Below are 27,544 nucleotides of genomic sequence, written 5' to 3' on the forward strand. Positions count from 1 at the left end.
TCTTCCACATAACCTATAAATTCCCTCCTTTATGGAGCCTGTGTATGGGGTGAAGCATGTGGGTTAAGGTGGCTAGGGGATCTTGTGAAATACAAACTCATTTCAAAGGATTACTAAATAGTGGCTTGGGGACATTCCTTTTTGCTCCTCAACTTATAGAACAGCAAAAGTACCACCACACAACACACAGTGCCTCCCATCTGCACTGCAGCAGAGCTTCCATTCCTGAAAGAGCTGGATCAGACCTTCCAGGTTACTGAGTCCTAGGTAGAACACGGTGCTTCGTGCACTTAGCAGTGCTCACACTTAGCAAGCACCGCAAGTTTTTCATCACTGTCTGTCTCTGCAGTTATGCTACCAAACATTTTATTAGATGTTAGAGGCTGTATCAAAACTGTCTTCTCCCTTGGTTCATGTTCCCTTCTTGTTAGTAATCCCTGTGTAGTTTTAAAGCACTGTGTGAACACAAGAAAAAAAAAAATCTGTGACTGACCAATAATCTCTATTTTAAAAATGGGAGAAAGTCAGAGAAAAAGACAGCAGATGTCTGGACTCATCACACTAGTGTTTTGTGCATTTTAAAAACTTATCTTTATTAAGATGTTTAAACTGTCACAGTTACCAGCATCCTTACACTCTCCATACCCAACACACATGGCCGGTCCAGTTTGCCAAAGATTTCTGCACTCACAAACTCCCCATCAACAAGAGGAAGAGACTAGAACAGTTCTTGAAATTTTCTTTCTTAAGATTATTCGTGTGTGTGCTTTCCTGAGTAACTGAACAAGCACAGTCATAAGGGGCAGCCTCCTGGGAAGCAGAGCAACAAGAAAGAGTGTGTTTGTAAAAGCTTGAAAGATGGAATTGGCTTTTATTAGCAGTTCTGGAGTCGCACAGCAACCCATCCTGCAGACAGCAGTTGTTCTGGTGGTATACGGAGGTTGACTGTGGGCAGAAAAGGGCCTCAGAGGGCAAAGGGCACATAAAAGCAGATTGGTACAAAGTTACTTTCCTTCCAGGGTTAAGCAGAGGGACTCCCTCATCAAGCGGTTCAAGAAAACCCATTTTTAATTGGTTGGTGAGTCGCCTGTTTTATGACAAACTAAACGGTTGAAGGTTCAGTTGGATTAGTGTCACCAAGGAGGAGTGACAGCACTCTGACTTGTTCTGGTCTGCTAGAGCCTAATGCAGAAGCTGAGCCCAAACCAATGGCCTCCCATGAATATGATTTAATACTCTTTAGAGCAATTAAACTAAACTCTTTCAATAAAAACGGGAAATCCCTTGGAAAAATATCAGCCCAAGGCCTGTGAAACTTGAAATCTGTATGAAAAAATGGGGTACAGAGCTAAACAAAAAATTCTCAATTGAGGAATATCGAATGGCTGAGAAGCATCTAAGGAAGTGCTCGACATCCCTAGTCATTGGGGAAATGCAAATCAAAAAAACCCTGAGATTCCACCTCACACCAGTCAGATTGGCCAAGATCAAAAACTCAGATGACAGCAGATGCTGGCGAAGATTCAGAGAAAGAGGAACACTCCTCCACTATTGGTGAGGTTGTAAGCTGGTACAACCACTCTGGAAATCAGTCTGGTGGTTCCTCAGAAAATTGGACATAGTACTTCCTGAAGACCCAGTTATGCCACTTCTGGGCATATACCCCAGAGACACTCCAACATACAACAAAGACACATGCACCACAATGTTCATAGCAGCCCTATTTATAATAGCCAGAAGCTGGAAAGAACCCAGATGTCCTTCAGTAGATGAATGGATACAGAAATTGTGATACATTTACACAATGGAGTACTACTCAGCTATTAGAAACAATGACTTTATGAAATTCCTAGGAAAATGGATGCATCTAGAGAATATCATCCTCAGTGAGATAACCCAATCACAAAAGAACAGACATAATATGCAGTCACTGATAATTGGTTACTAACCCCAGAAAGCTCTGAATACCCCAGAAACAACTCACAGGCCATATGAAGCTCAAGAAAAACAAAGGCCAAAAAGTGAAAGTCTCAGTTCTTCTTAGGAAAAAATAAATGTATAGCACCCTCTCAGAGTGTAGTACACCTGGACCTTAAATCATTAATAATCCAAGAGCTAAGAATATAGCCTTGTGGCACTTTTTGGTATTCAAAAATTATTGTTTAATCTATACACACCAAGAAAACTCTGACTGTTTCCATGTTATGTTCTGTTCTACATGTACTTTATGCTTATGGTAACTAGCAAGATTTCAATGCATACTATCAAACCTTTAAAAGAATTAAGTACTGACAAAAATATATTCATATAGTGTTATGCCAAAATGCCTTTAAAAACCTGTACATGTATCTCTCTTTTTTAAATAAAGTTGTAAGAGAAAAAGAACTTGAAATCTGTAATTCTCAGATGCCCGTGTGCATACACTGTATGTAGGGAAAGCCATTGTATGGAGTCCACTTTCCCTCCAAAATAGTGTCACTGTCTAAGTGGGTTAATCACTCTTAGAAAACATCCCATTGCATCTGGAGAGATGGTACTGAGGTTAAGAGAGCTTGCTGTACTTCTAGAGGACCTACGTTCAATTCCTACCACCCACATCTTGCAACTCACAGCATCCAATAACTACAGCCCCCATGGATCCAGCATCCACTTCTGGGCTTTGTGGATATGCACATATACAGCATACACTCATACAGACACACATGTACACATAAATGACATTTTAAGAAAAAACATGCTGTTTCACAATACTTCTAAACAACTCACTCACTCTACCCTATGTAAGTCAGCACATGTCCACAGAAATAAATCCCATTGAGCAGTTGGCCATGGGATGTCAGGGTTTTGTTGGTCCTCTTTCCTGTTAGGACAGTGGTTCTCATCTTCCTAATGCTACAGCCCTTTGATAAGTTCTTCATGTTGACCACCAACCATAAAGTTATTGCTACTTCAGAGCAGTAATTTCGCTACTGTTACTAATCATAATATATACATCTGATATGTAAGATGTCTGATATATGACCCCTGTGAAAGAGTCCTTTGATGTCCCAAAGAGGTCACCACCAATAGCTTGAGAACCACTGTGTTAAATGGAAACCGTTCTTGATGAGTTCTGCAATGAGGAGGAGCTGAAAGGGGACTCAGAAAGACGCACATGGGAAGCTCTTGGCCAGGGCCACCATGAACAGATAGGACCTGAGTGTCTATCTGTGCTTCTTCCGAGGAAGGTTTGGGGCATTCACAAGGTAGTTACCTTTCAATGTGCATTACCTTGTGCACACAGCTCACAATACACTTAGATTTGTGCTACAGCTTCCTCTAGCAGAGATCTGACTGTGGTAGCAACTTTCAGTGAAGTGCAGTGAGACTCCTGGCAGATTGGTTGCCAGGTGGCTACTGCTCTGAACCAGTTTTCTTGCTTCCATTTCTTTGCTCCAACCAGACCCTCAGCCCCTATTTCAGGAATAAATTCACGAACAGATGCTGTCTGAATCTGCTTTGCGTTCTTGCCTACCTGTGTGGCAACTCTGGTTTGGGGCACATTCCTCTTTTTCCCTCAGTCGTTGAGTCAGCCCTCTTTAGTCTTAGGTAAAGTATATGACAGTTATCCTAGACTGAGATCAGCAGAACTGTCAGTGGGTAGGCAACATCCATTTCAGCTCCATGATCAGCACCATCGGCATTGGTGCCTACCAAGGTAGAAAACTGGGGAAATTCAGACAAGGGAACAGCGCAGACAACCATGCTGTGGTCTCAGTCACACACCTCGAGCAGAGTAACTGGCACCAAGTGATCACACTACATAAAGAAAATACACAGAAGATCTTATACTGAGGACTCTTCACTGTCTCATCAGCCTCCCCCTCTCCTTCCTCCAAATGGCATTTTACTAGCCTCGGAGGCACCACTGAGCACCCACCTCGGGGGGCTGGTAACTGAAGGTTGAGAGGGCCATCCTACCTTGTCAGCAGATAGGAGGCGCTCACAAACCCCAAGCCCTTGTGTAATGGAAAATAAAGGAAATAGAGCCTTTTAACTGCAAATGTAGCTACAGACCACAGCCCTTCTCTGGACTATGTGGGAGTTGGCCCACCAAATGCCTGTTACACTTAAAAGTACTTTTTTAAATTTGGGGTGAAGGTCAGGGAGAACCAATATCCGTGGAAACGCCATCTCCCCAGATGGGAATTCCTAAAATGGGCCAAGTACTTTCCTTGCGTTCACATCTAAGGTCATGGCAACAGCTTCCATGAGATCTTACGATCATGTCTGGTTTGTAATAAGGGATCCAAGTCCAGAAAGGGTAAATAGTTTCCAAAGCTCAGAAAATCAAGCAAATCAAATTAGGACTATGCCTGCAGATTTTGTTTTTCAGTGAAGATGCAATGTTGCATGTATACTGCATAGAAACTGCAGCAGAAAGTCCAAGGGATCCTAGAGCCAGTTTATTTTCTCCCGTTTTTAAATCTCTTCAACCAGGTGTTACTGGTACATGCCCTTAATCCTCGCACTTGGGAGGCAGAGGCAGGAGGATCTCTGATTTAGAGGCCAGCCTGGTCTACAGATAGAGTTCCAGAACAGCCAGGACTACACAAAGGAACCCTGTCTTGAAAAAAAAAATCAAAAAAATAAAATAAACATCCAGTTTATGGAGAGAATTATACCTCATCTCATTAGCAGTGTTATGCTAATTTAATTTGCTTTCAGAAAAGGTGAAACAGGAAAACTCAAGAGCCATTTGTAGTTTTATACCACAAAATCTCATAAAGAGCAGCCCTTTGTTTTGTCCACTGGTTTTTACATGGATATGAAATCGACAATGAAACCCATGTGTAAGGAACGGCTCTTACTGTTCCTGTTCACAGAAAGCTGGAGGGGGAGGGGTGGCAGGGAGCTTCCAGCTCTGCCTTTCAAGCCCAGTTCTGTGCAAGAGCTCTTGGAACTTTTTATTCTTAACATCAACCATGAAAAAGACTGGTTTAATTTGTTTGGGGCTAAAGAGTAATTGCTTCACTGATAGCATATGTTTGACCTGTGACTTGTAAGGGTAGTTGCTGTGCCCTAAGTGAGCCAGGACTTCGACTGTGGTGAAGCTGACATATACTCCACAGGGCTGAAGAAAATCCCCACATTTGTTTAGACACTACAAAGCCGAGGTATCTGAGGACAGAGTCCTGCTCGTGACACCTGTTGCCTAATGTCAATGCAAGGACTTCATTTAAGTGATTAAATTCAGGGCGAGATATTGCTGATTTAAAAGTTAAGAGAAACTGGGAGCAGGGAGGGAGGAAGAGAGTGAGGGGATTATAGATGGATCCTAAGAACTGTCCACAGAGCATGGACACAGGCCTGTAGCCTCCGTGTTTCCTGGGCAGCACATGGCCAGGGATCAGGGCCATCCTGCACCCTCTGCCTCCTGGGCTGCATACTCAGCCTTCTCCCAATTCCTGGACGAAGCTGCTGGTTCTGGGTCTGCGTGTTTGCCATCTATCCTTTTGGCCAGCACATAACAGTCAGTCCCACCCAAATGCAAGCATTCACTTTGCTCTACCTGAAACAACTGAAAAGATTTACTTTTTAGGTATTAATTATGTGTACACGTGTGTAGGTAGACTGTGTGTTCATGTGAGTTCAGGTGTTTGCCAAAGTACCCTGGATGTCGTGAGCTGCCCAGTGTGTGAGGTGCTGGGAGTTGAATACAGGTACTCTTAACTGCTCAGCCATCCCTCCAGCCAAAACTGAATTTTTAACAATGATAGAAAGCTAAATTAGATATATTTAGCAAGCAGGTTTTACTATACTTTTTATCTATAAACTAATTATCAATAATATATTGTTATAAATATAGTTCAGTGTATATATGATATAATTATTAAATAATCAAGAGAAATTTTATATTATACCTTCTCTACATAAGAAAACTGAGTACATTTTCTTATATTCTGTTGTTATAATGTCTGAATAAAGAAGAATAAGAAGGAATTGTGTAAAAACAAAAGAGGGAGGATGAAAAGACAAGACAGAAGCCCCTCCACAACCAAGGCAGAGAAACCAAGAGGATAGTGTGTTTATGGACAGCCCAGTACATTGTTAACAAGAGGACTGGGCCCTTTGGAGTTCAGCCACTGTCACGGCCTCCTTGGTGCTGCCTGGGAGTGTAGCTTACAGGATCAGCAGAGCGGAGCAGGCGACTTGATGAGTCAGCTCTGGCCAGATCGCTGGTGGAAATGTCAGTGATGAAAGACTTGTGAGCTTAGATTTCCAGTGCTCACAAGTGTATTGTTCACTTCTGCTGTGAACCAGGAACCTGACTCGTCAAGCACAAAGTATCAGTGCTGTTGCAAGGGCTTCATGTGGGCCCTGTTATTGTCAACACTTACAAATGGGAAAGCTGAGGTATAGATTGTCTAGGGTCACACAGCTAAACAGTGTAGATCAGAGAGTTGAACATAGTCTTCTTCCCAAGTCTGACCGTAGCCTGTTACTACATAAAGACCTGGGTGTAAGCTGAGCTTTGTGGCCCACAACTGTAATCCCAGCACTCAGGAGGCTGAGGCAAGATGACTAAAAGTTCATGCTCAGCTTAGGCTACATAGTGAGACCATGTCAAAAAGAGAGGGAAAGAAAAGGAGTTCGTGTAATAGCCGTGAGCATATTTATTAAATGAAATAACAAAGGTAAAAATCAGAGTATCTTACAAGTTGTAAAGAATATTTTATTGAAATTTCTGTTTCTGAAATTTACATAAAATGTGTTATCCAGGGCTGGAGAGGTGGCTTACAGAATAAGAGCACTTGCTGCTCTTGCAGAAAACCCCCGGTCTCTGCACCCTCATGATGAGTCACAACTGTCTGTAACTACAGTTCCTGAGAAACAATATCTTCTCACCCCTGAGTGCACCAAGCAAGCACATCACATTTCGTGAATACATATATGCAGGGAAAAACACATAAAATAAAATGAATAATTCTAATTTAACAAAACACTTAAAATGTGTTACTCACAACTAGGTAAGTTTCATAATTCATAACTTTCCAGATTTCATGAAGGTATTGTAGCGCAAATACGAAATCCCACGTGTTCTATGGTGTTCCTGGCAAGATTGCCGTCTAGCATGTTACTGCTTGCACGGTGAAGCCAGTGAACAGGTCCACCCTCAGGAAGTGCCTCGAAGACGAAGCAGCCGCCGAGCTTTGTCTCCAGTGCCCGACTTTGCCTTCCCAGTTCTCAGAGCTCAGGGGTTCAGAACCCAGGATGTGTGCAGCAGGATGGGACACACTTCTCTGACCAGAAACTGAAGCCAAAATGCGCTGTGAAGAAAGTGAGCTGTGCTGATGCTGGAGGTGCTGCTTCCAGAGCCAACTGAGGAGGCCCCAGCTACAGCCCTGCATTTCAGCAGCCAGGAGACCCGGGGACTCTGCAAAGACGCAGCTTGTACCAGGGCAGCCTCCTGGCCGTGCTGCGCTGTTCAAACTTCCCCCACCCTCTCATAAAACCCAGTTCTTTTCAGATTTGTCCAAGAAACACTAAAGTTTCAAGTGGTCTCTTCCATCTATGGGGCCTTCCGTGCGACGGAAAGCCAAGCGACCTCCCAGACCCCTGAGGACCGCAGGACGAGTGTTTTGGCGAGTGAATGAGATGGTGGTGGCGTGTCTGCCCGGGTTTCAGAAAAGACTATAAATTTCCCCGAGTTTGTGGTTGCAGCTGGTCTCCCTGGAGCAGCAGCTGACATTTCCCCGTGTGACATTCATAGTCCACGTTTAACCTGCCAACCCGAATGAGCATTGTGGTCTACAGACTTAAAAGGTTTATAATGGAGTCCTGAAAATTTACTTAAGAAATATGTACTTCCCCTCACAATAACAAATATTACTACAAATGACTGTGTAAAATTATGGTCACTTAGACATTTCTGATTTGTAGGAAAATTAAAATTAATCTTACAGCAGCTTCAGTTTCAAAATCAAAACATGGCTTTGCTGACCGCAGACTTCCAGGCTGTTAGTCAACAGTAGATGAAGTCCCCAGTGACTACTTTTTCTTTAAAAAACATTTAATTTCTCCATGTGTAATATATATATATATATATATATTAGAAAGAAAAACCCTAAAAAAATCTACTGTACTTGGATCTGGGTAATATTTCTCTTGGGAAAACAAGTTATAAAAGAAACTTCAAAGTATCTGGTAATTTGGGGCACTTGGATCATAATTTTATTATTCTTTAAACTCTGTGAGTAAACTCATTTACTCCTTTGCCTGTATCCCATAATTTAAAAATCATTTTAAAGTGTTACAAATTCATAGTAAATGTGCTGAGATACATTCCATTTTATAATGTTACAAAGAAAAGGAAGCCTTTCTGGTCTCTCCCTCATCCCTTCCTAGTTTCTTCAGTGAATAGGCAAGGGGCCTGATTTGAATGCTTTTTTTTTTTCCATATTAAAAATAAGACTGCAGGGTCTATTGACTACTACTTAGTAGCTAACTCTTCTTTTATTCTTTTATTGGATATCTTCTTTATTTACATTTCAAATGTTACCCTTTTCCTGGTTTCCCTTCCCGAAACGCCCTATCCCATCCCCTCTCCCCCTGCTTCTATGAGGGTGTTCTCCCACCCACCCACCCCCTCACTCACTGCCGCCTCCTCTCCCTGGCATTCCCCTACACTGGGCCATCGAGTCTTCACAGGTCCAAGGGTCTCTTTTCCCATTGATGGCAGACAAGACCATCTTCTGCTTTAGTAGCTAGTTCTTGATGAGAAAAAAATGCCCGGAATGATAACATTTCCCTTTTTTTCTTTTTTTTCTTTTTCTTTTCTTTTTTTTTTTTTTTTTTTTTTTTTTTTTTTTTTGTGGTGTAAATAGTCCCAATTTCTCGGTTCCAAGCTACCACTGTAATGCTACTGAACACAGATACTGTAGTATCTTTCCACCCAGTAGACACAGCATTAATGTCAGTAACCTTCAGGTTATAGGTCATAGTAAAATGCAATAGGATAATTAAGAACCAATGAAACTTTGTTTTTAATACATTTTATTTAATAAGTATATAATCTAATATTTAATAATATCTATATCTAATAGCCAGTTTATAACGTTCCTGAAATGAAGCAACTGGCCCTCACGAGCCAGTGTCATCAGCCCCAGTAACCTGCTGCAGCTGGATCCACTGAAAGTCTGAGGGAAGTAGAGAGATGGGCAATCTTCTCCAGAATAGGCCCACTCAGGACAGAAGGGCAGGGCCTCCAGTGCTTTCACTGCAGCAATTGGCTGAGACCTGAAGGACACACCTTCTGGCCACCCTACCAGACCTCCAGAGGCGTCTCCTCTGCATCTCCTGGAGCATCCCCAGACCAAAACCCTCTGAGAACTGTAGGCTCGGCTTTAAAGCATACAGTTTTCTGTAGGAGCCTCTGATTCAGTCTCAAGACTTGACTGGCTTCTGTGCCAGCTCAGCCACTCACCAATCCCAATGGCCTGGAACAGGCCATCCCACCACATTAGTAACTGAGGAACGAGTGTACAGGACCAGTGATGTGACTCGGCCAGTCTTTCTTCCAGTCTCCTGTGATTACTGGGAGCTCACAGATGGTATTAGCACCCTGAGGAAGCATCTCAGACCAGAGGAATGTGGCCTCTTCAGCCTCTCGCAGCTACAGAATGGGAGTGTTTCCAGCCAAATAGTGGAGAGGGCTGTCTGTGAGAGGTCCGGGTGTGCTTGCCTTCAGATCTTGACTAAAACCACCCTGCTTTTATTTATCCCCTTCTCTTCTAAGTGGCACCCCAAGGTGATTCCTCATTTGGGGGAACACAGCCACCTTTTGACCAATAAGTGTGTTGATGGAACATGACTTAAAGCCTTAGAACTGTATTAAGTCTCGAGTCTTCATACAGAGAAATACTTGGGAAACCAAGAGGACTGTTAGTTTGCAGTCAGCCCAAATTCTATAACAATCCACCCTTTTCCCAAAGGGGGGGGGGGGACAAGTACCATCAAAGTCAATAAACGGAAGAAGGAAGACGACTGAGGCCCACTGTGTTGGGAAACGGCCGTTTTAACCAGGGTTTGCAGTGGTGTGTGTTTCTGTGTGTCAGGTTTTCCATAATGTAAGGCTAGGGAAGACTGAAGGAGAGGGGGGTTGGTGGTGATGCTTGGTGGGTGTATTTCATGTCTCATGCTTTTTCATGAGTGCCATGTTCTTAACACCTGGAAAATACTTAGAAAAAGCAAACCATGACGGACCGTGATGTCACACGCCTTTAATCCCAGCATGAGAGACAGAGGTAGGCAGATCTTTGTGAGCACAAAGCCAACCTGATCTGCAGAGTGAGTTCCGGGACAGCCAAAGCTACATAAAGAAACACTGTCTTAATACCTGCTCCACCCCCAAAAAAGCACATGAAAGATAAATTGTCATCAGCAGCCCAACCAACGCACATGGGTGATTGTGGTTGGGAAAGAAGATGCTATGGCTATAGTTGCTTCATAGCTAAGCTAAGAAGAGCATTTACTTTTAAAGTTACCCTGACCTACTGATAGCCTTGTCTTCTGTTTTTATTTGTGAGGTGTTGATTTATTTTAAACCAAAGAGAAAGTGCAGAGAAGACTCTCTAGTATTTTAGCCAATTTCTACTTGACACCAAATATTCCCTCACCATGTTCATCCGTCACTCCATGGGTGAGATTTCTGCTCATTCAAGTTCTTAGAGAACCAACTCAAAAAATGTGTCATTGAGGGAGGCTGACCAAGTACTAAGGCTCAGCAGCACACCGTGGTTCTTTGTAGAATAGCAGCTTCTGAGTCACTTGTTTTATCCCAAGCGGGTCACCACATTCAGTCCTCACACAGAACTCTACAGTACACTCCAGTCCACTGCCCAGTGTGACTCTGTTGCAGGTCAGACAGCAGGAATAAGAGCCGCCCTGCCACTAAGGCCCCACCCACAGTCAGAGCTCTTGTAACAACCTAGACATGGTACCTGCTGTCTCACAAGGACACCCATTTGCAAAGCCCTATTCAGAATACCAGGCTTCCTATGAGTATATATAGATGCTGATGTAGGACAAGGCTTACAGTTGTCACTTAAGAATGTTGACATGTCAGAAGACTGCCAATTAAACAAAGATCAAATTTTCCCATAGAAAGAGAACAGTGTATCTTTACTTGAAGTCATTACATGTTGAGCGTCCCTAACTCCAAATGTTCTAAAATCTCTAAACTTCAGCCCTTCCTATTAGTGATTCTTAACTGACAGTATTTATTCAAATATTCTAAAACTCAAAACCCTTTTAAATCTTCTGGTCTCAAACACATCAGATGAGAGCTATCAACCTTCACTCTCATTCTGCACAGAACAAGGCAAAGGTTTGGAAGGCTTGTATCACTTTGCCTCAAGTCACATAGTAAGTAACCCAGCATGGTTTAACCCTGGCCCTTGTGACTCCAAATAACCCACCCTTAGCTAAAGTACAAGTTACACACTTCTTTCTGCCCCATGTTTATCTTACTATGTGAATTGCCCACCCCTGAGTACAACTGGATTTCCTGGAAGAAGCTGTGTGGTTACATTAGGGTTTTGTCCCCTCCCTGGCACACAGCACACCCCAGTCTGAGACATTTAGCACTGGGCTAGTTAGTGGTTCTACTTGAAAAAATAAAAGGAAACCACAATTCATGGCCTTTTCCCCCCTGAGCATCTATATTCTGAGTAGAGGTTTTGAGGAAGCCAGGGACACAGTTGAAGACCCGAAGAACCAGTTTTTTACTTGAGAATAATCCAGTTCAGTCTCCTGGGTGCAAACAGTCCTCACTGTACCCAGGTTCCTTTCTCAGTCACTGGTATGTGAAATGATCCCCATCTTTTGGCACTGAACCTAAGAACTTGGTCGAAGTGTGTAGCTTTGTTCCTGTATAGCTCAGTGTAGAGAAGTCCATTTGTATATCTAGATCTTGTTGCCTGAATCATTTAAGGAGTGAGCCATCTTTGTTCTAGATATAAAAGTAGGAATTTAAAGACACGGGGAAGGTGTCTTGTTTCGTTGTGTGTGTAATTGACTCTATCTAAGAACCATCTGTTAACTTCCAACATTTCATAGCATAGGGAAGAGAAACACTCAGGAGTTTTGTAAGCCGCATGTTAAGCAGATGTGGTGAGATGCCACAGTGAAGTACCATGTAGTTAGTTTACAGTAACTATTGAGCCGGTCAGACTGCAGCTGATGGGGAAGGCTTGAGAGGCACAGTACTGCCACCTCTCGGCCTAGGTAGACATAAGTGTCTGTTATCACCTGGATGCTTTCGTATTCTATAATCACCATGTTTATTGTGATGATGGCCAGAAATGCAGCCGACAAAGTCTACCTGCCAATAATACAGAAAGTGTTTGCTTTTTAGGTGAAGACCACCATTTCCAGATTGCTGTGCGGACTATGAGATGTTAGATTATACAGGAATAAAAGAACAAACATAAGAAAATACCCCTAATGTCCACATGAGCCATGCAGGGCATAAGGCTTCCTTTCTGAGTAGGAAAACCAGAAGTTAAACAGACCTGTGGGCAAGGTGAGTTGACCTTCCCTCTCACCCTGTTCTCAGGCCCCCTCTTGACTCTGCTTGGGCTGGTGAGCACAGGCATCCTACAGCCGCCGGCCTAACAGAGCTTGGCATCTGTAACCAGAGATGCGCCAAGACATCAAGTAACCAGAGGACATGTCACTTTGGGAGTCAGAGAAAAAAGCACTTAAAGGCAACAGTTAGACGATAGCTGTCAGTCCGTGGCTTGCGCACTAAACACTACCATCCATTATAAGAAGGAAGCTCCCAACGTGGGAATGGCCAGGGATTTAAGGAAGGGTGAGTTTCCTCCAAGTGGGAGGAGAAAGAGAAAACCTCCCAAGAGAAAAGCTTTTGAAACAGAAGGCCTTGGGTGATAACAGATCCATATTGAGGTTTCCTGGCAAAGATAGGGGCACAATTTGGAGGCAACTTAAAAGCAACAAGGTAGAAGGTCACTCTATTACACAGGAAAGGGCAAGCTTTCATGAGAGTTCATGACCTGCCACCAGGTTCCTCCCCAGGGCAGAGCATCTATCAAACTCCACTACCACATGTCTTCTTCCTGATCACCTGCGACTCTCGTTTCAGATTCATGACAGATGCCGCACGCCGAGAACAGGAATCCCTAAAGAAGAAGATTCAGCCGAAGCTCTCGCTCACCCTGTCCAGCTCCGTGTCTCGAGGGAATGTGTCCACTCCACCACGCCACAGCAGCGGGAGCCTTACACCCCCTGTGACCCCGCCCATCACTCCCTCCTCTTCTTTCCGCAGCAGCACTCCAACAGGTCAGACCCGAAACCTGGGGCCTTTCCTCACCCCACACTGTGTCCATTCATTGATCTGTTACCCGCCAGTCCTTATGGAGTGTGTGCCTGGCTGTGGTGGTGGTTCTACAGGATTTTAAGACCTTACCATTATTGTGTGTGAATTGGCAATCTTGTTTAATCTGCTCATTTTTCTGCCTGGGACAAGGGTAAGACACCATGCTGGTTCATCCGTACGTAGTAGGGTGCTGGGACATTTCTTATACTTGTCTCCTGGTTTTTGCTTTCTCTTTAAATGTTTCTTAATTTGAGGGACAAAATCATATGCCTCCTACATGTCAGACTACATGTCTGAGCTACAGAAGTGAGCACGCCCCATCACCATCATACATCTGGTAGATGTTGGCATCTTCCCAAGTGTGGTGATGATTAAACACCGAAGTAGGGTCAGCACTGAAGATAAAACGTCAACTCAATTTCTGCCTAAAGCAGATTGCAGGATGGGGGGCTTGTACGCCCGACAATTGAGTTTCTTAGTACATCCTCACTGAGTTCATTCGTTTGCCACAGCATCCTTCTGTCTCACCAGGTTAGGAGCCTGCCACGGGGCACTGGAGGCCCTGAGTTGCTCATGCATTTCACTTCAGGAGTGTAAAGCAGGGGTGGGGACTGGGAAGGTCCCTCTTTGTCTTATCTGAGAAGCAGATTCCCTCCCCTCCCATTGCAGGAACGTGGACTATCACTAATCAAAGAAGTACACGTAAGTACAGTGCTGTTGTCTTGAATTGTGTCATCTCAAACTCAGTGATGTGAGCACCTCCAGGTCAACTAGCACTGGGAGAAGAGGCTCATGGGAAGAGCAGTGCAGTCAGTAAGTTGGGGAGCAAAGAGTGTCCCTGGAGAATGGGGCAAGCAGTGTGCTCCACTGTACAGCAGCCTCATTGGGGGAGAGGGCTGCATGCCCCACAGCAGGCAGCACTGCCAGATAGAAGGGGAAGCTGAGGTGGTGGCAGGGTCCAGGGCACCATGGATCACGTTTGAGATTCTGGTCAATCCTAAGAGAAAAGTCATTTAGGCACCAATGTGCCCTTGGCACCACCTCCCTGACTGAGACCTGCAGGTCCCATAGTTCCCTGTCTCGTTTCCTATCAAGGGAAGTGGACAGAGTTTTACTTCTCATTCATTAGTTCACAGAACATTGGGGCAAGGGACTCCTCAGCGTCTGGGAAGATGCTAAATTCAAGAGCTAAAGGACATCCCTTAGTGTGGGGCTTAGTGTGCACAATTACACAGCAAGGAAGACCCCGGGGAGTTCTGTCTTCCTGACTGTAATTAGGGGACTTTAACCTCACGATGGATGAACACCCTCAATTCTGCCATGATTGAGCATTTGAAGACAGCAAAGGTGTAGCAAGTCAGAGACCAGAATTTCCTCTGAGCTCTTTTTTACGTAAATGCCATTACCCTAAGCAAGTCACAGGATACTGGAGCTCACCAGATGTGAAAAGCTGAGCTAAAGGCTTGGCATTGTTTCTACGTTTCGAGTCGTGTGGGTTTGGCCTCCGGATGCCCTTGCGTTCTGTTTTGTGAACACTGGCTTTCAGAGCCTTCTCGTGTTATCTACCATGAACATCTGAGGAGTGACATAACAGAACGTGCAGAGCCCTCGGTCCATTTCTCTGTGGCTCCTTACAGTAGTTATCCAGACGGAACACGAGCTGTGGGGCCAGCAGAATGCGTTTCATACTCGAGGTAACATAGACTGTGACTCACGGCCAACACCAGGTAAACAGGACTGCCCCAATTACTAACAGGCTCCCTGGCCCTATGAAAACCAGGACAGTTTGAAGTGAGAGTTTATTATTTTTCATGTAAGAATGCTTGCAAGAAAAGAAATGGAATCATTTCTTTTTCTTTGGTCATAAAGAAATTTTTATGACACCCTGTCCATTTTAGCAATTTCCCACCAAAAGAATTAATTTATGCCATGGGAAAGATGTATCATTTTCAGTCTGTCAGGATCACCGTTAAGTTATTTGCTGCTTGAAGAACATTCCACATAAACATCAAAAATCAGCAGGGGAAATGGTTTCTTTAGCCTGTGCTCTGCACAGTTTGGCTGTGGGTGTTTTTCCCTGTTCTGAATGTTATTTTACCTGCAGTTAGGGGGATCAGCCTTTCTGTTTGACTCATGTGGTTCGAACCATTTTCATTGCCAGGCTATAAATAACATTCCAAAGCTCTGCCACCTAAGTCTACTCTTCCAGCTCCCACGTTCAAGGTGCATTCCTGGGTTGGAAGTAGTGGTCACTTTGTAGAACATTTCATTTATAAATATTTTTAAGCTGTGCTCTCTGAACAGCCTAGAGCCCTAGTTGTTCAAATGCTTTTCAGGTGGTTTGGGCACTGACACTTGCTTTACAATCTCTCGGAGAATCTGCCACCACAGGGTCAGGTGGGCATGGTGTGTCTCAGCAAGAGTGAGCACTTCCGTTACACAGGCCCAAGTTGAAATCAGAGACAGAGAAATATAAAGATGATGATTCAGTTCTCTGGAAACAAGGTGTTAGAATAATCCCATTTCTGTTCTTCAGAAATGGCAGTGTCGGAATACTTTCTAAGGGGAGGCAGCTCACGTTCATGTTTACTATTTATGCTTACTGTGTTTACTGTGTTCTTTCTGTGCGGTGCTGTGCTCAGTCCTCCACCAGGCCCACAGAGTCAGCACTGCTGTTCCCATGTGTGGTGAAGGAGATCCGTGAGTGTCACTCTGCACGCCCCTCTACGGCTGTCCTTTCAGAGAATGTGCCCTTTCTGCTTTGCCACACCATAGTAAACAGTATCACATTGATGTTTTAAAACATTTGTTGCTGCTGTTTATATTTTGAGTCAGGGTCTTATTTAGGCTAAGCTAAACTTACTATGTAGCCAAGGCTGCCCATGAATTCTTGATCCTCCTGCCTCTTCCCTCAGAGTGCTGGGATTATAAATGAACACCACTATACCCAGAGCGTTCCTTTGAATGTTCCTGTAATGATTGGTATTCAGGAGTCTGAAGTTCTACATTAGGGCTTATTATCTCTAGCCCTCCTGAAATTTCTTTATATCATGTGTGTGTGCTGTATGCACGTGCTTTGGTATGTGCTTGTGTGTATCAGAAGACAAATTTCAGGAACGATTCTCTCTATTCTGTGGGTCCTGGGGATTGAACTTGGGTCATCAGGTTAGGCAGCAAGTGCCGACATGTCTTTACCGGCTGACCCATTTTGATTGCTGTTGGCCAACTTTTGATCTTTGTTTTGATTGAGGTGTGAGTATTTGCAAACTGAAACACCCTCTTTTGAGAGTGTATACCACTCTGGGGAAGGCTTAAGAACCTCCGTACAGAAAGTCCTGGAAGAGTTGTTAAATGTCATCTTGATGCAGGGCACTATCCTCAGTCGTGAGAAACCTTGTCAGGATAACACTGGGAACCAGGTCAGAGGTCTCCAATGCTCTAGTGTCAGGGCTGCAAACTAAAGTAGACTTGGAGTTTGTGTCAGCCTTGCCTCCACACGGCAAACATCTCTCAGACATGCAGCAAAGCAGAGGAAAGCAGAGACTGTCCTGTAAAACTATTCTTGCATTGTCTTTCACTGATTTGTTTAAAAAAGACGCCTTACCTCAAAGGTTACACAATTACTGCATACTACCTTTTGGGGAATTATGAAGGGTATTAGACAGGTCTTATGATAACCAAAGCCACTCTCAAACTCACTGTGTAGTTTAAGTCAACCTCAACCTCCTGATCCTCTTGCCTCAAGCTCCCAAACTCTGAGATCACAGATATGCACCTCCATGCCCAGCTGCTTAAAATTCTTATTAGATCTTCAGCTAACTAGCCAGCAATTTAACTTGGTCTGCCAGGTTCAAAACACAAGGTGTATGTGTATATGTATATATAGAGAGAGGGGGAGAGAGAGAGAGAGAGAGAGAGAGAGAGAGAGAGCACACCAGAACTGTGGCTCACCCTCACTCAACCATTTCTACAGCACTCACCACTCACCACTGGTTATAGTTTAGTTAAATTAAGGTTCTGTCTAAGATGAGCTGACTCCAGAGGACTGGTACTTGCATATTCATGATTACAAACAAGCTAGTTGTTAAAGTGACACCTCAAATTTGGCCAGGGAAGCAGAGTTTAAACAAATAAGCTTGTGAGGACTATGTGTCGTTACTTTACTGCCGTATCTTTCAGTGTCCTAGTTCTCTGGTCTGTTCTTAATTCACAGGATCCTAGTCGAGATCGAATCTATAAAGAGACCTAAAATAGTCAGTGCGCATCAGCTAATAAAGAGTAGCCAGAGGAGCGCACAGCAGTCATTCACAGCAGTGGCATAGGTCCCATCACTGGGATGGGACCATCTTCACACTGCATTGGAAAGGCAGATAGTGTGGGTGAGATGAATAATAGACTGGTGTTGCTGCAAATGCACCTGTGCTGTCTTGTGTACTTCCTGTTCCTTATAGTAGGTTTTTACAGCAAGTTCTTCAAATGACAAGGATTTTTAAAACTGCATAAATTTCTAAATCACAGCAAGTCATTTTTAAAAATAAAATATTGAGATAGTGACATGGCTCAGCAGGTAAGGGTGCTTGTCACCCAGCCTGAAGACCTGCGTCCCATCCCAAATCCCACAGGGTGGAAGGGGAGAACCGATCCTTGCAATATGTCCTCTGACCTGCATACATACAGAATTACATATGTGATGTGCCCACACACATACACACAAAAGAAGAAATAAATTACATAAATTAAAAAACAAAATACTCTCAGCTATTAAAAACAATGAGTTCATGAAATCCCTAGGCAAATAGATGGAACTTGAAGCTATCATCCTGAGTGAGGTAACTAGTCACAAAAGAACACACATGGTATACACTCACTTGTAAGTGGATACTAGCCCCCTCCCCACTCAAAAAAAATCTCGGAATACCCAAGAAACCATCCACAGAACTTATGAAGCTCAAAAAGAAGGAAGACCAGAATGTGGATGCCTCAGTCCTTCTTAGAAGGGAGAACAAAACTGGGAAGAAAATGCAAGGCCAAATAGAGGAGCAGGGATTGGAGAAAAGATCATCCAGAGACTGCCTCACCTGGAGAACCACCCCATATACAGCCACCAAACCCAAGCACTATCCTGATGCCCAGAAGTGCTTACTGGAATGAACCAGACATGGATGTTTCCTCAGAGGCTCTCCCAGAGTCATACAGATACAGATGCGGATGTTTGCAGCTAACCATCCGACTGAACACGGGGACCCCAGCTAGAGAAAGGACTGAAAGAGCTGAAGGGTTTGCAACCTCATGGGAAGAACAGCATCATCATCAACCAAGGCACTGAGGTGGAGAGGGTGATTGGGAGAGGGAGCGCCTTCATGGAAGCAAGTTGAGGGGGAGGAGGAAAGGGAGTGGGGGGAAAGTACATTTGAAATGTAAATACAGAGAATATCCAATAAAATTGAAAACAAAATACTAATTTTTCTTGAGGGTGAAAAGACTCCACGATCCAGACTTAAAGAATGAGCCGGTAGGATCTTGCTCACGGTATTTGGAAGTTTCTGTTGAGTACAGGTGCCATGGATTCTTTTTCTATGCCTTTATTTTTAGAAATCAAAATAAAACTTTTATAAGAGCAGAAAAGCATCAAAAATCAAAAACTAAGCCAAAAAAAAAAAAAAAAGTCAAGGCCCAAACCAGTGCAGTGCAGCCTAACCCAGCCAACCCAACAGCGCAACCTAACCCAGCCCAACAGCAGAGTGTGGACTACAGGGAACTGCACAGAGAAGGTGCTTTACCTTGTTTGATGGTGAGACATGAGGAGATGTTTGTGCCAAACAGAAGTTTGTGATCTGTTACAAACATAGGAGGCTCTAGTTTGGGCTAACAGGCACTGCACTGAAGAGTGGACTGTTTGGGTGGAGCCTAAGAAACCATCCCTACAATCTTCCTGTTAGTCATAAAAAGCGTTGCAGTGTCCCTGGAGGAGGCAGAGCCTCTGCCCAGCCCTGTTTGTGTTTGGAACCACAGTAGACCCTTTCCTGGCTTGAGATGTGTCTGTCAGCTTGTTTACATTCTGCCCTGTCTTAATCTTTCTCTCCTCTGCTTATGAGACTAGTAGAAGCTCTGTCGCCTGAGAATCTAGCTTCTCACAGCCTGCTCTGATCTCCACCATCTTGTTCTCTTCTCCTACATCCCTATCCTGAGGATAAACCCTAGGGCCTCAAGCATGAGAAGCATGCATCCTACTACTGAGCCAACCTGAGCCACACTCCAGCGTGTGGCTGATGACTTTTAACGTCTTCTTTCTTCTCAGAGTGTTAGAAGAATAAAGAAGACAAACAAATATTTTCATCCATTTTACGTACCTACTGCTAGCTACCACCTAGAAGCCTCCCCACACAATGTTGTTCTTAGAAGAAACCATCAAACCCATGCGCATGTGCATTATATGTGTTTGTACTTTATAATGCAGAACATTCTCCTTCATCAAGTAATTTGCTCTTTGTTAACACTTGATGAGACACATTATTAATACCATGTTAAAGACAAAGAGGTCTGGATAACTTTCTTGAATTAGCCGTTTCCCAAGCAGGGTATCCCCATTTCCCACAGCGCTGGGATCTTTTCAGTGGACATATTTATTAGAATCAGTCTTGTTATAAGATATGAGTACTGGGCGTTCAGAGAACCATAAGGCTTCCCTGTGTGTTAAAACGAGGCTGGCCAGTTGAAAACACATTGGAAAACAGTGACTGCAGTGTATGTGCTTAAGGGTAACTGGCCAGCCACAGACTATAAGACATGACGGAGGTTACACATAGGCTGTGTCTGTGCTGTTCCTATGAGGATGTATGTATGATAGTGGGTATTCAAGTATGGTAGACTGTATACTTGCTTTCACAAAATGCCATACAGAATTCTAAGCCAAACACAAACTCCAGAGGAAAGAGCACAGGGTGGCATCAGGGAGAAATTAGTGTGGAGACTTTATAGATCCAGATCATTCTAGAATCTCAGCATGGGGTACTGAGAAGCAGACTTGGATATGTTGACAAAGGTAGCATGTCAGTCTAGAGTTTTCTGGGTGTTGGAGGTAGTGAGAGCCCTTCCTGTCAGAAAAGTCTGGGAGGTAAGTGGCCTTAAGCTTTTCCAAACCTCAGTTTCCTCTTGCTGTAGTGGCAGCAATGCCTGCTTCCTGTGCGGCTCTGTCAGTGCCATGAGAACAGGGAACAACTGAGCAGGGCTCACTCTAACCTTAGACCCTCTGCACTGGTAAATAAGCCATGTGTTCAGGAACCACTGGTTGCCAGAGGTGAATATGGCTGCTGTGCTGTGGTCGGGCTGCTTTGAGCTTCTTGAAGTAGCTATGTATATTTTCAATACAAAGAAGACATTTTTTTGCCCTTAACTGAAGGGACAGACAGTATTTCACCAGTGCTGGCCAGTACTGCTTGTGTGTGTTTATTTTTGGTCTGTGTTAACCTCAGAGAGGGCTGGTGCCAGGAGCATGCTGTACAGGTGGGGCCTACTAATGACCTGTTCTGGCATAGCACAGTTTCCTTTCCTCGTCAGAGTGATGCAGAGCGCATCTAACGAGTCCACACAACTGAAGAAAGCGTATCGAAACTTTCTATCTTAATTTAATTTATCTATTTATTACATTATTTTATTTGTTTGACTATTTTGCATGCATGTATGTCTACGCGCCACATGTATGCCTGCAAAGGTCAGAAAAGGATATCAGATCCCTGCGACTAACATTACAGACAGTTGTATGTCCTGGGAATGGAACGCAGGTTCTTTGAAAGAGCAGCAAATGCCTTTAATAGCTGCAGCTAACGCCCAGCCCTTAGGAGTGCTTAAAGAATAGTATTGTGAAATTAAGAGAAAAACATCAGAACCAGAGGAAAGATTAGTTCATCATGGCAAGAATTCTTACAACTTGGTGTTGGAAACGGATGATATTGTTGTGGCCTTTCCTCACCTGGGATGGCAGGAGAAAGGTGTGTGGGTTTACCAATATCTATGGAAGGAGAAGGTGTGTGGGTTTACCAATATTTATGGAAGGAGAAGGTATGTGGGTTTACCAATATCTAGGTTTACCAATATCTATGGCAGGACAAAGGTGTGTGGGTTTACCAATATCTATGGAAGGAGAAGGTGTGTGGGTTTACCAATATCTATGGCAGGACAAAGGTGTGTGGGTTTACCAATATCTATAGAAGGAGAAGGTGTGTGGGTTTACCAATATCTATGGAAGGAAAAGGTGTGTGGGTTTACCAATATCTATGGCAGGACAAAGGTGTGTGGGTTTACCAATATCTAGACCCTCTTCTGCTGTTTTAGGGACATAGCAACAATCCCTGTAGCTCAGCTTCCAAGGGAGCAGGGTGTTGGCTGTCCCTCTCAGATACACACTCAGTCCTGCAGCCCATAAAAGGTCATTTACCACAGAGTCAGGAAGCAGAGAGCTTTTCCTCCCCCACTGCAGGTGCTTTTATACTTTAGTTTCCCATCAAGAAGTGATAGCATTACATACCTTCTTAGTGACCTTTATACCGTGGTCATAGCGCCATGTAAGGACATCACGGTATTCAGGACCATAGTCTCGAGTTGACTTCATCCAGAGCATTCATTGACCAAGCATCTCTGGAAGGCCCAGCCTCCTGCCTGGGAAGAGCAGGGAATGTCCTCAATGCTGTTCCAAGGGAAGAGAAGCACAGGTGTCATTGTCCCTCTAGTCACCTGAGGAGGGAAGTCTAACAAGGTTAATTTTCTCAGTGATACAGGCCTGGCAGTCCCTGTAAGTATTTATCCAGTGAGATGAGAACATCCGGCCACAAGAGCCAGGTACTAGGATGTAGAGTAGCTGTTCTCCTTAGTAGCCCCAAAAGACTAAGTAGTTCATCTTTGGGTAAATGTACAACTGAATCACGATATGGCCAGACAGTGACATACTACACAGAGGGAAAGAAGACATAAAGAACACAGGAGTTCAAGGACTTCAAACCTATCACTGTAGGAAACAGGTCAGTTCAGCCAGGCCCAGGGGCCCATGCCCAAGAATCTTCTGGAGTGTTGATATATTTTACATTTTTCCTGGGCTATTGATTATACAAATGTATGCATTGGCCAGGGTGGATCTCACCATTAGTGTGTGTTATGCTGCTCCGGTTCCTTGGAGCTGCAGAACCACTGCCCCCGTGGCAGACAGCCCGCTCTCCAACAAGGAGGTCCATATAGGCAGCAGTGAGGCTGCCAAGCTCTCTGGCGTTTCCGTCCCACTGAAGGACAGTAAGCAGCATCCTTCGTCTTCCTAACCTAGGAACAGTACTAAAGGACTACATGGACAGGGAAAGAAATCTCCTCTCAAGTGAGAGACTGAGGAGAAAAGCTGGGGGGAGTGGGACAGGAGTTAGCTGCCAAACTGCCTTACAGAACTGTCTTACAGAAAATTCATGAGGGGCTGAAGGTGTTTAAGTACCTAGGTTTTGAAATATTTAAAATATTTTGTGTCCTATGACAGAAAGAATACTTTGTTATATTGAGAAATTTACAAGAAAGAAAAACTACCTATTTCAGCCATGTCCAGAGAATCCTCAAAGTGAACCCAGCACTTGGCATGACGGCTCTGACCCCGCAGGTTAATATCAGAGAGTAATGGAAAATGTTGATAATTTAACTTGTGATAAAACTGTTTTGAGACCAGCCATTTTAACACCACCTTTCAATGTCTGTTATGTAACACATTATGTTTAGTTATAAACCTAAATTTCATCTCCACTATTAGCTGTTACTGTTTAACCAAAACCAATAAAAACAAAATGTCCACTGTTAGGAATTCCTACTAGGAAGTCCTGACAGGCTTTACATATGCTGCCTGGTGCTAGAAATAGTCAAGGGCTTTGCTTTCAATCCTGGTTGCTTTTTCTTTGACCCAGCAGAGGCCACATCCCAGACAGGCCAGAAAGATGACAAGATAAGGCTGCTTTACAGCTCACACACTGGACTCTGCAGCCCACACCCCTGCATCCAAAGAGAATTCTACCTTCCTAAGCCAAGGTCCATAGCTCACATGACCCAGCAGCCCTCTATGCGCACTTGCCAGTAAGTCTCTTCAGGAAGCAAATATGTGGGGGTTAAGGTCACCCATGGCACAAGCCTAGGACTGGTGTGGTAATGATTGGTGCTTCACACACCTCCAACAGGGAGAATGGATACTCCATCCTGATTTGCAGACCTGCTAAATGAGTAGGTCTCTAAAGAACCCTTTTCTTCTCCCCCATCATCCCAGCCCACGGTCTAAAACGTGGCACATTAAAATCAGAGAAGCCCTTTCATCTTTGTGGGTATCACAGCAGCAAACTCATTTTGATGTCTTTTCCATGTGGCTCTAGTTTTAACAATAAAATAATCCCCAGGCACACCCAGCTGGACAGCATTAAAGAGAGGATCTGCAAGTGGGGGTGGGGGTGACTTTGCTAATTTGAAAAGACAACAGGGTACAGAGCCTCCCTGCTCCTGCCCGGAAATTTGCTCACGATTCTTGGAAATGCACTAAAAGGAAGTGGTAATTGCCAGGAAGGGGAAAGCTTGGGCTGCTGGGAACTGCTGGATGCCAGGGACAGAACGGTCTCTGGTTGTACAGTCTTAGCACCTTACAAACAAACCTACACTGCCCCTCTTAGAAAAATGAGGGTTGGCATTCATTTCTGTCCATGCCTTGGGGAGATCTTATCTGATCAAAGGTATAGTTCATACTCCACTCTGCTGAGCAAATCTGGCTCAGTCTGCTATGAAGAGTCATATAAAGTTAACCACATAAAGCCACAAGAAACTGCAACTGCTGGGGAGTTCGATATGCAAGTGCTGTGATGTACTTTGTACTTTGTACTTTGTAGCTCAGTTACTAAAGGAAATGAAGGAAAATGGAGGACAAGCAGGCAGGCACACTCTCAATGTCTAGGGGTCCCAGGACAGAGCACCCAAAAAACTGAGCAACATTGAATGAACCAGTGAGTCTTTCCCTGCCTCTGTCTACCCACTATGCAGCACCTCACAACTTCAGTTGGCTGGATTTATACAGTTTTGACATAGACACATATTTTAATACCCCCAGATTTTCGAAGAAAAGGCAGATTTCCCTCCTGGCAAGTACTGAAGAGCATCCTTCTCACAGAACAGTGCACACTCCCAATGTAAGCTGCCTACTTAGGATCTGAGCCGACTCTGCTGGCTCTATCTGTGCCTGTCATTCCGGACACTCAGGAGGCTAAGGCAGGAGGATCACATGACAAGGAGTTCGAAGCTGTCCAGACTACACAGTGAGACACCTAGCCCAAAGGGGAGGAGGAGGAAGAGGAAGAGGAGATTGTCATCAGGAGGTTTAGCCTGAAAACAGCTGACCGGGATTCTGAGACCCTTGACAGGCATTTCTGGCACATCTCTGGATTTCTTCCCCAAAGAAGAACTGTTATTTTCTGGCAGGTCACCATGCCCTGGCTGTTATGGGACTAAGAACAAGCTAGCAATTTCGGACATTTTAGTACATGACTGTGACCCCACATGCTGAGTAGGCGTCCCAACCCCTAAGAAGTTACTAATAGTCCACAAAACATGACCTCTGTCATGCTGGAAATTTCTGTCCAGTCCATCTCAGAGAAAGCACTGAAAAGCCACGAATAGCATTTTGCTGCCAAGCAAAGATTAAATGAAAGCCACTTGGTTTGTAGCAAAGATGTGTATATAGTTTAGATCGTGCTCTATTATGTAGGAAAGAAAATTATTTTCTTAACTCCTAACAAAATGTGACAAAGAGTTACTAGGCAAAAGCACAAGTTCAGAAGGCAGAGGCAGGTTGTGCTCAAGCTGCCGAGATGAGCTTGCTTCTCCCGCACTGTGGGTAGCATGGTCCCACAGAGAGAGTCTTCTCCCGGTGGATAAGCTCTTTTAAAAGTGATAAAATTAAGAATATGAAGTAACTACAAATAGAAATTGCTTTTCCCCTTTTATCGAAAATAGGGGAAAATATCCTGATTAGAGTTCCCCTCCCTCTGCTCCTCCTAGCTCCTCCTACCTCCTCCCAGCTCCTCCCACCTCCTCCCAGCTCCTCCCACCTCCTCTCAGCTCCTCCCACCTCCTCTCAGCTCCTCCCACTTCCCTTCCATCTGTATCCACTCCCTCTGTCTCTCATTAGAACACAAACCGGCCTCAAAGGAGTAATAACAAAATAAAATGTAATATAGTGAATAAAAATAATATGATAAAACAAAAGCTAGTATGTTGGAAGTGGAGAAAACAAACCAACAAAAGGAACAGAGCCCAAGGAAAGACACAAGAACCAGATACCCACTCACTGGCAAGCTCAGGAATCCCATAAAAACACTAAATGGAAGCCATGATATATACACAGAGGACCTGTGCAGACCCCGTGCATCCTGCTCCAGTCTTTGTGAGTTCACATGAGCTTTGTCATGTTTATTCAGATGCCTTGTTTTCTTGGTGTCCTCATCTCCTCTGGCTCTTACAGTCTTTGTTCCTCTTCTTGGGGTGGGCGGGTTCCTGAGCCCTGAAGGGATTTGATAGAGACAGCGAGGTCTCACTCTCTGCACAGTCTCTGGCTGTGGGTCTCTATTTGTTTCCATCTGCTGCAAGAGGAAGCATCTCTGATGATGGCTGAGCAGAAGGTCATTTGGGGTCATTCTATTGCTGTGAGGTTTGTTTGTTTCACTTTTGGGAGGCTGACTGTTGTTTGGGTGTGGGAATTGTTTGTTTAGAGCAATAGTACTAATTTTACCCTAGGTTCTTGGGCTATCTAGTCTCTGTATTTTGGTCACCCAAGCAGTTTCCAGGTGTGGGTTCCATCTTGTGAAGTGGCCTCAAAGCCCACTCCCAATGACATTCTTCTTACAACAAGGCCACACCCTACTCCAACAAGGTCACACCTCCTAATGTGACTAGGCATTAAAATATATGAGGCTATGAAGGCCATTCTTATTCAAACCACCACGCCTACGTGTTCTGTTCTATACTAGAGCTTTAATAAATATGATAGGCTCAGCATGAGCATGTTTCCCTCTTTGTCTCTAGAAGACGGCAAATTTTATCTCCTGCAGAGTGACATCCGGTTTTTATTTGGTTTGTCCCCATGTGCCCAGTTAGTATATGCCATCGATCAGGTCTTCTCCTTTGCAAAGCATGATGCCAGGCAGAGTCCTTACATTGATCCTATTCTCCATATAGGCAACGTTTGCCACCTGGTGCTCTGTAACCCAGAGTTATGCAGAGGACTGGAGTATAGTATCGATAAGTCCGAGAGCAGGCCAGAGACATGGTTCAGCAGGGAAAGACTCTTTCCTTAGCAGCTGAGCTGAGCGTCTGAGTGCAGTCCCAGAACCTCTGTGAAGGTGAAGGACAGAATCAACTTCACAAAGTTATTACTCTCTGGCCTCTGTGTGTGCACTATGGCACATAGGCAGGCCTCTTCTACCCCCTCCCTCTCTCTCTCTCTCTCACACACACACACACACACAATAACAATAATAAATTTGAAAGCCAGGTGCATTGGCACACTCAGGAGGAAAGGTTGGCACATCACTGTTAGTTTGAGACCAGCCTAAAACCAGTCAGGTTTAATTCATGTGGGCCAGTCTGCCCCATTGTGAAGCCCTCGTGTGTATCCTTGGTAATGACAAGATGGCGCACTACCGAACGCATGAGCCCTTGACATCCTCAAAAAGAGAAGGGTGCTTGAGAAGGTGGGAAGAACAGTGTGACAACAAATCAGGGTCCTCTGAGCTTTGCTGCTTCTGGCTCTGCTTACAGGTATGGAGGTCAAGGTAAGACTATGGAGGCTACAAAGGAAAGCACTTGTCTGCTTGAGCACACTGTACATCAGAGAACTACAGACTTGAGGCACTCCTGAGTGCCATCATGTCAGGAACTAGGAATGGCCTCACTGTGTTTAGTAACAAAGTAGCAATATTGCTGTCTATGTTAGTGGCCTTCTTTCCTGTTCAGTATGTAATATCTTCAGAATGACAGAAAGAATAGGGAACTGGTGAAAATGGACTTAGAAGGGACTGAGACTATAGTTCAATCAGTCTGGTGCTTACTGTGAGGCATGAGAATTCAACCCTGAGTGCCCACAGAAAAGGCCTGAAATCATCTGGACCTATA

General features: G+C 44.3%; 1 protein-coding gene across 3 annotated transcripts in view; it reads left to right on the top strand.

Moving 5' to 3' along the window:
- JAZF1 (JAZF zinc finger 1) overlaps positions 1-27,544 on the top strand; it is a gene marked incomplete at its 5' end in the record, with an annotated part of 294,697 nt that overhangs the window by 235,784 nt on the left and 31,369 nt on the right. For 2 of the 3 annotated variants that reach the window (XM_080932108.1, XM_080932109.1), the window contains one exon: positions 13,148-13,344. In XM_080932108.1, the coding sequence (XP_080788234.1) occupies positions 13,148-13,344 (197 nt within the window). Of the gene's footprint in view, positions 1-12,472; positions 12,566-13,147; positions 13,345-27,544 lie in introns of those variants that run through there. The other variant, XM_080932110.1, reaches the window with a different exon arrangement.

Source organism: Micromys minutus (genome assembly GCF_963924665.1).
Source record: "Micromys minutus genome assembly, chromosome: 18".
NCBI lineage: Eukaryota > Metazoa > Chordata > Mammalia > Rodentia > Muridae > Micromys > Micromys minutus.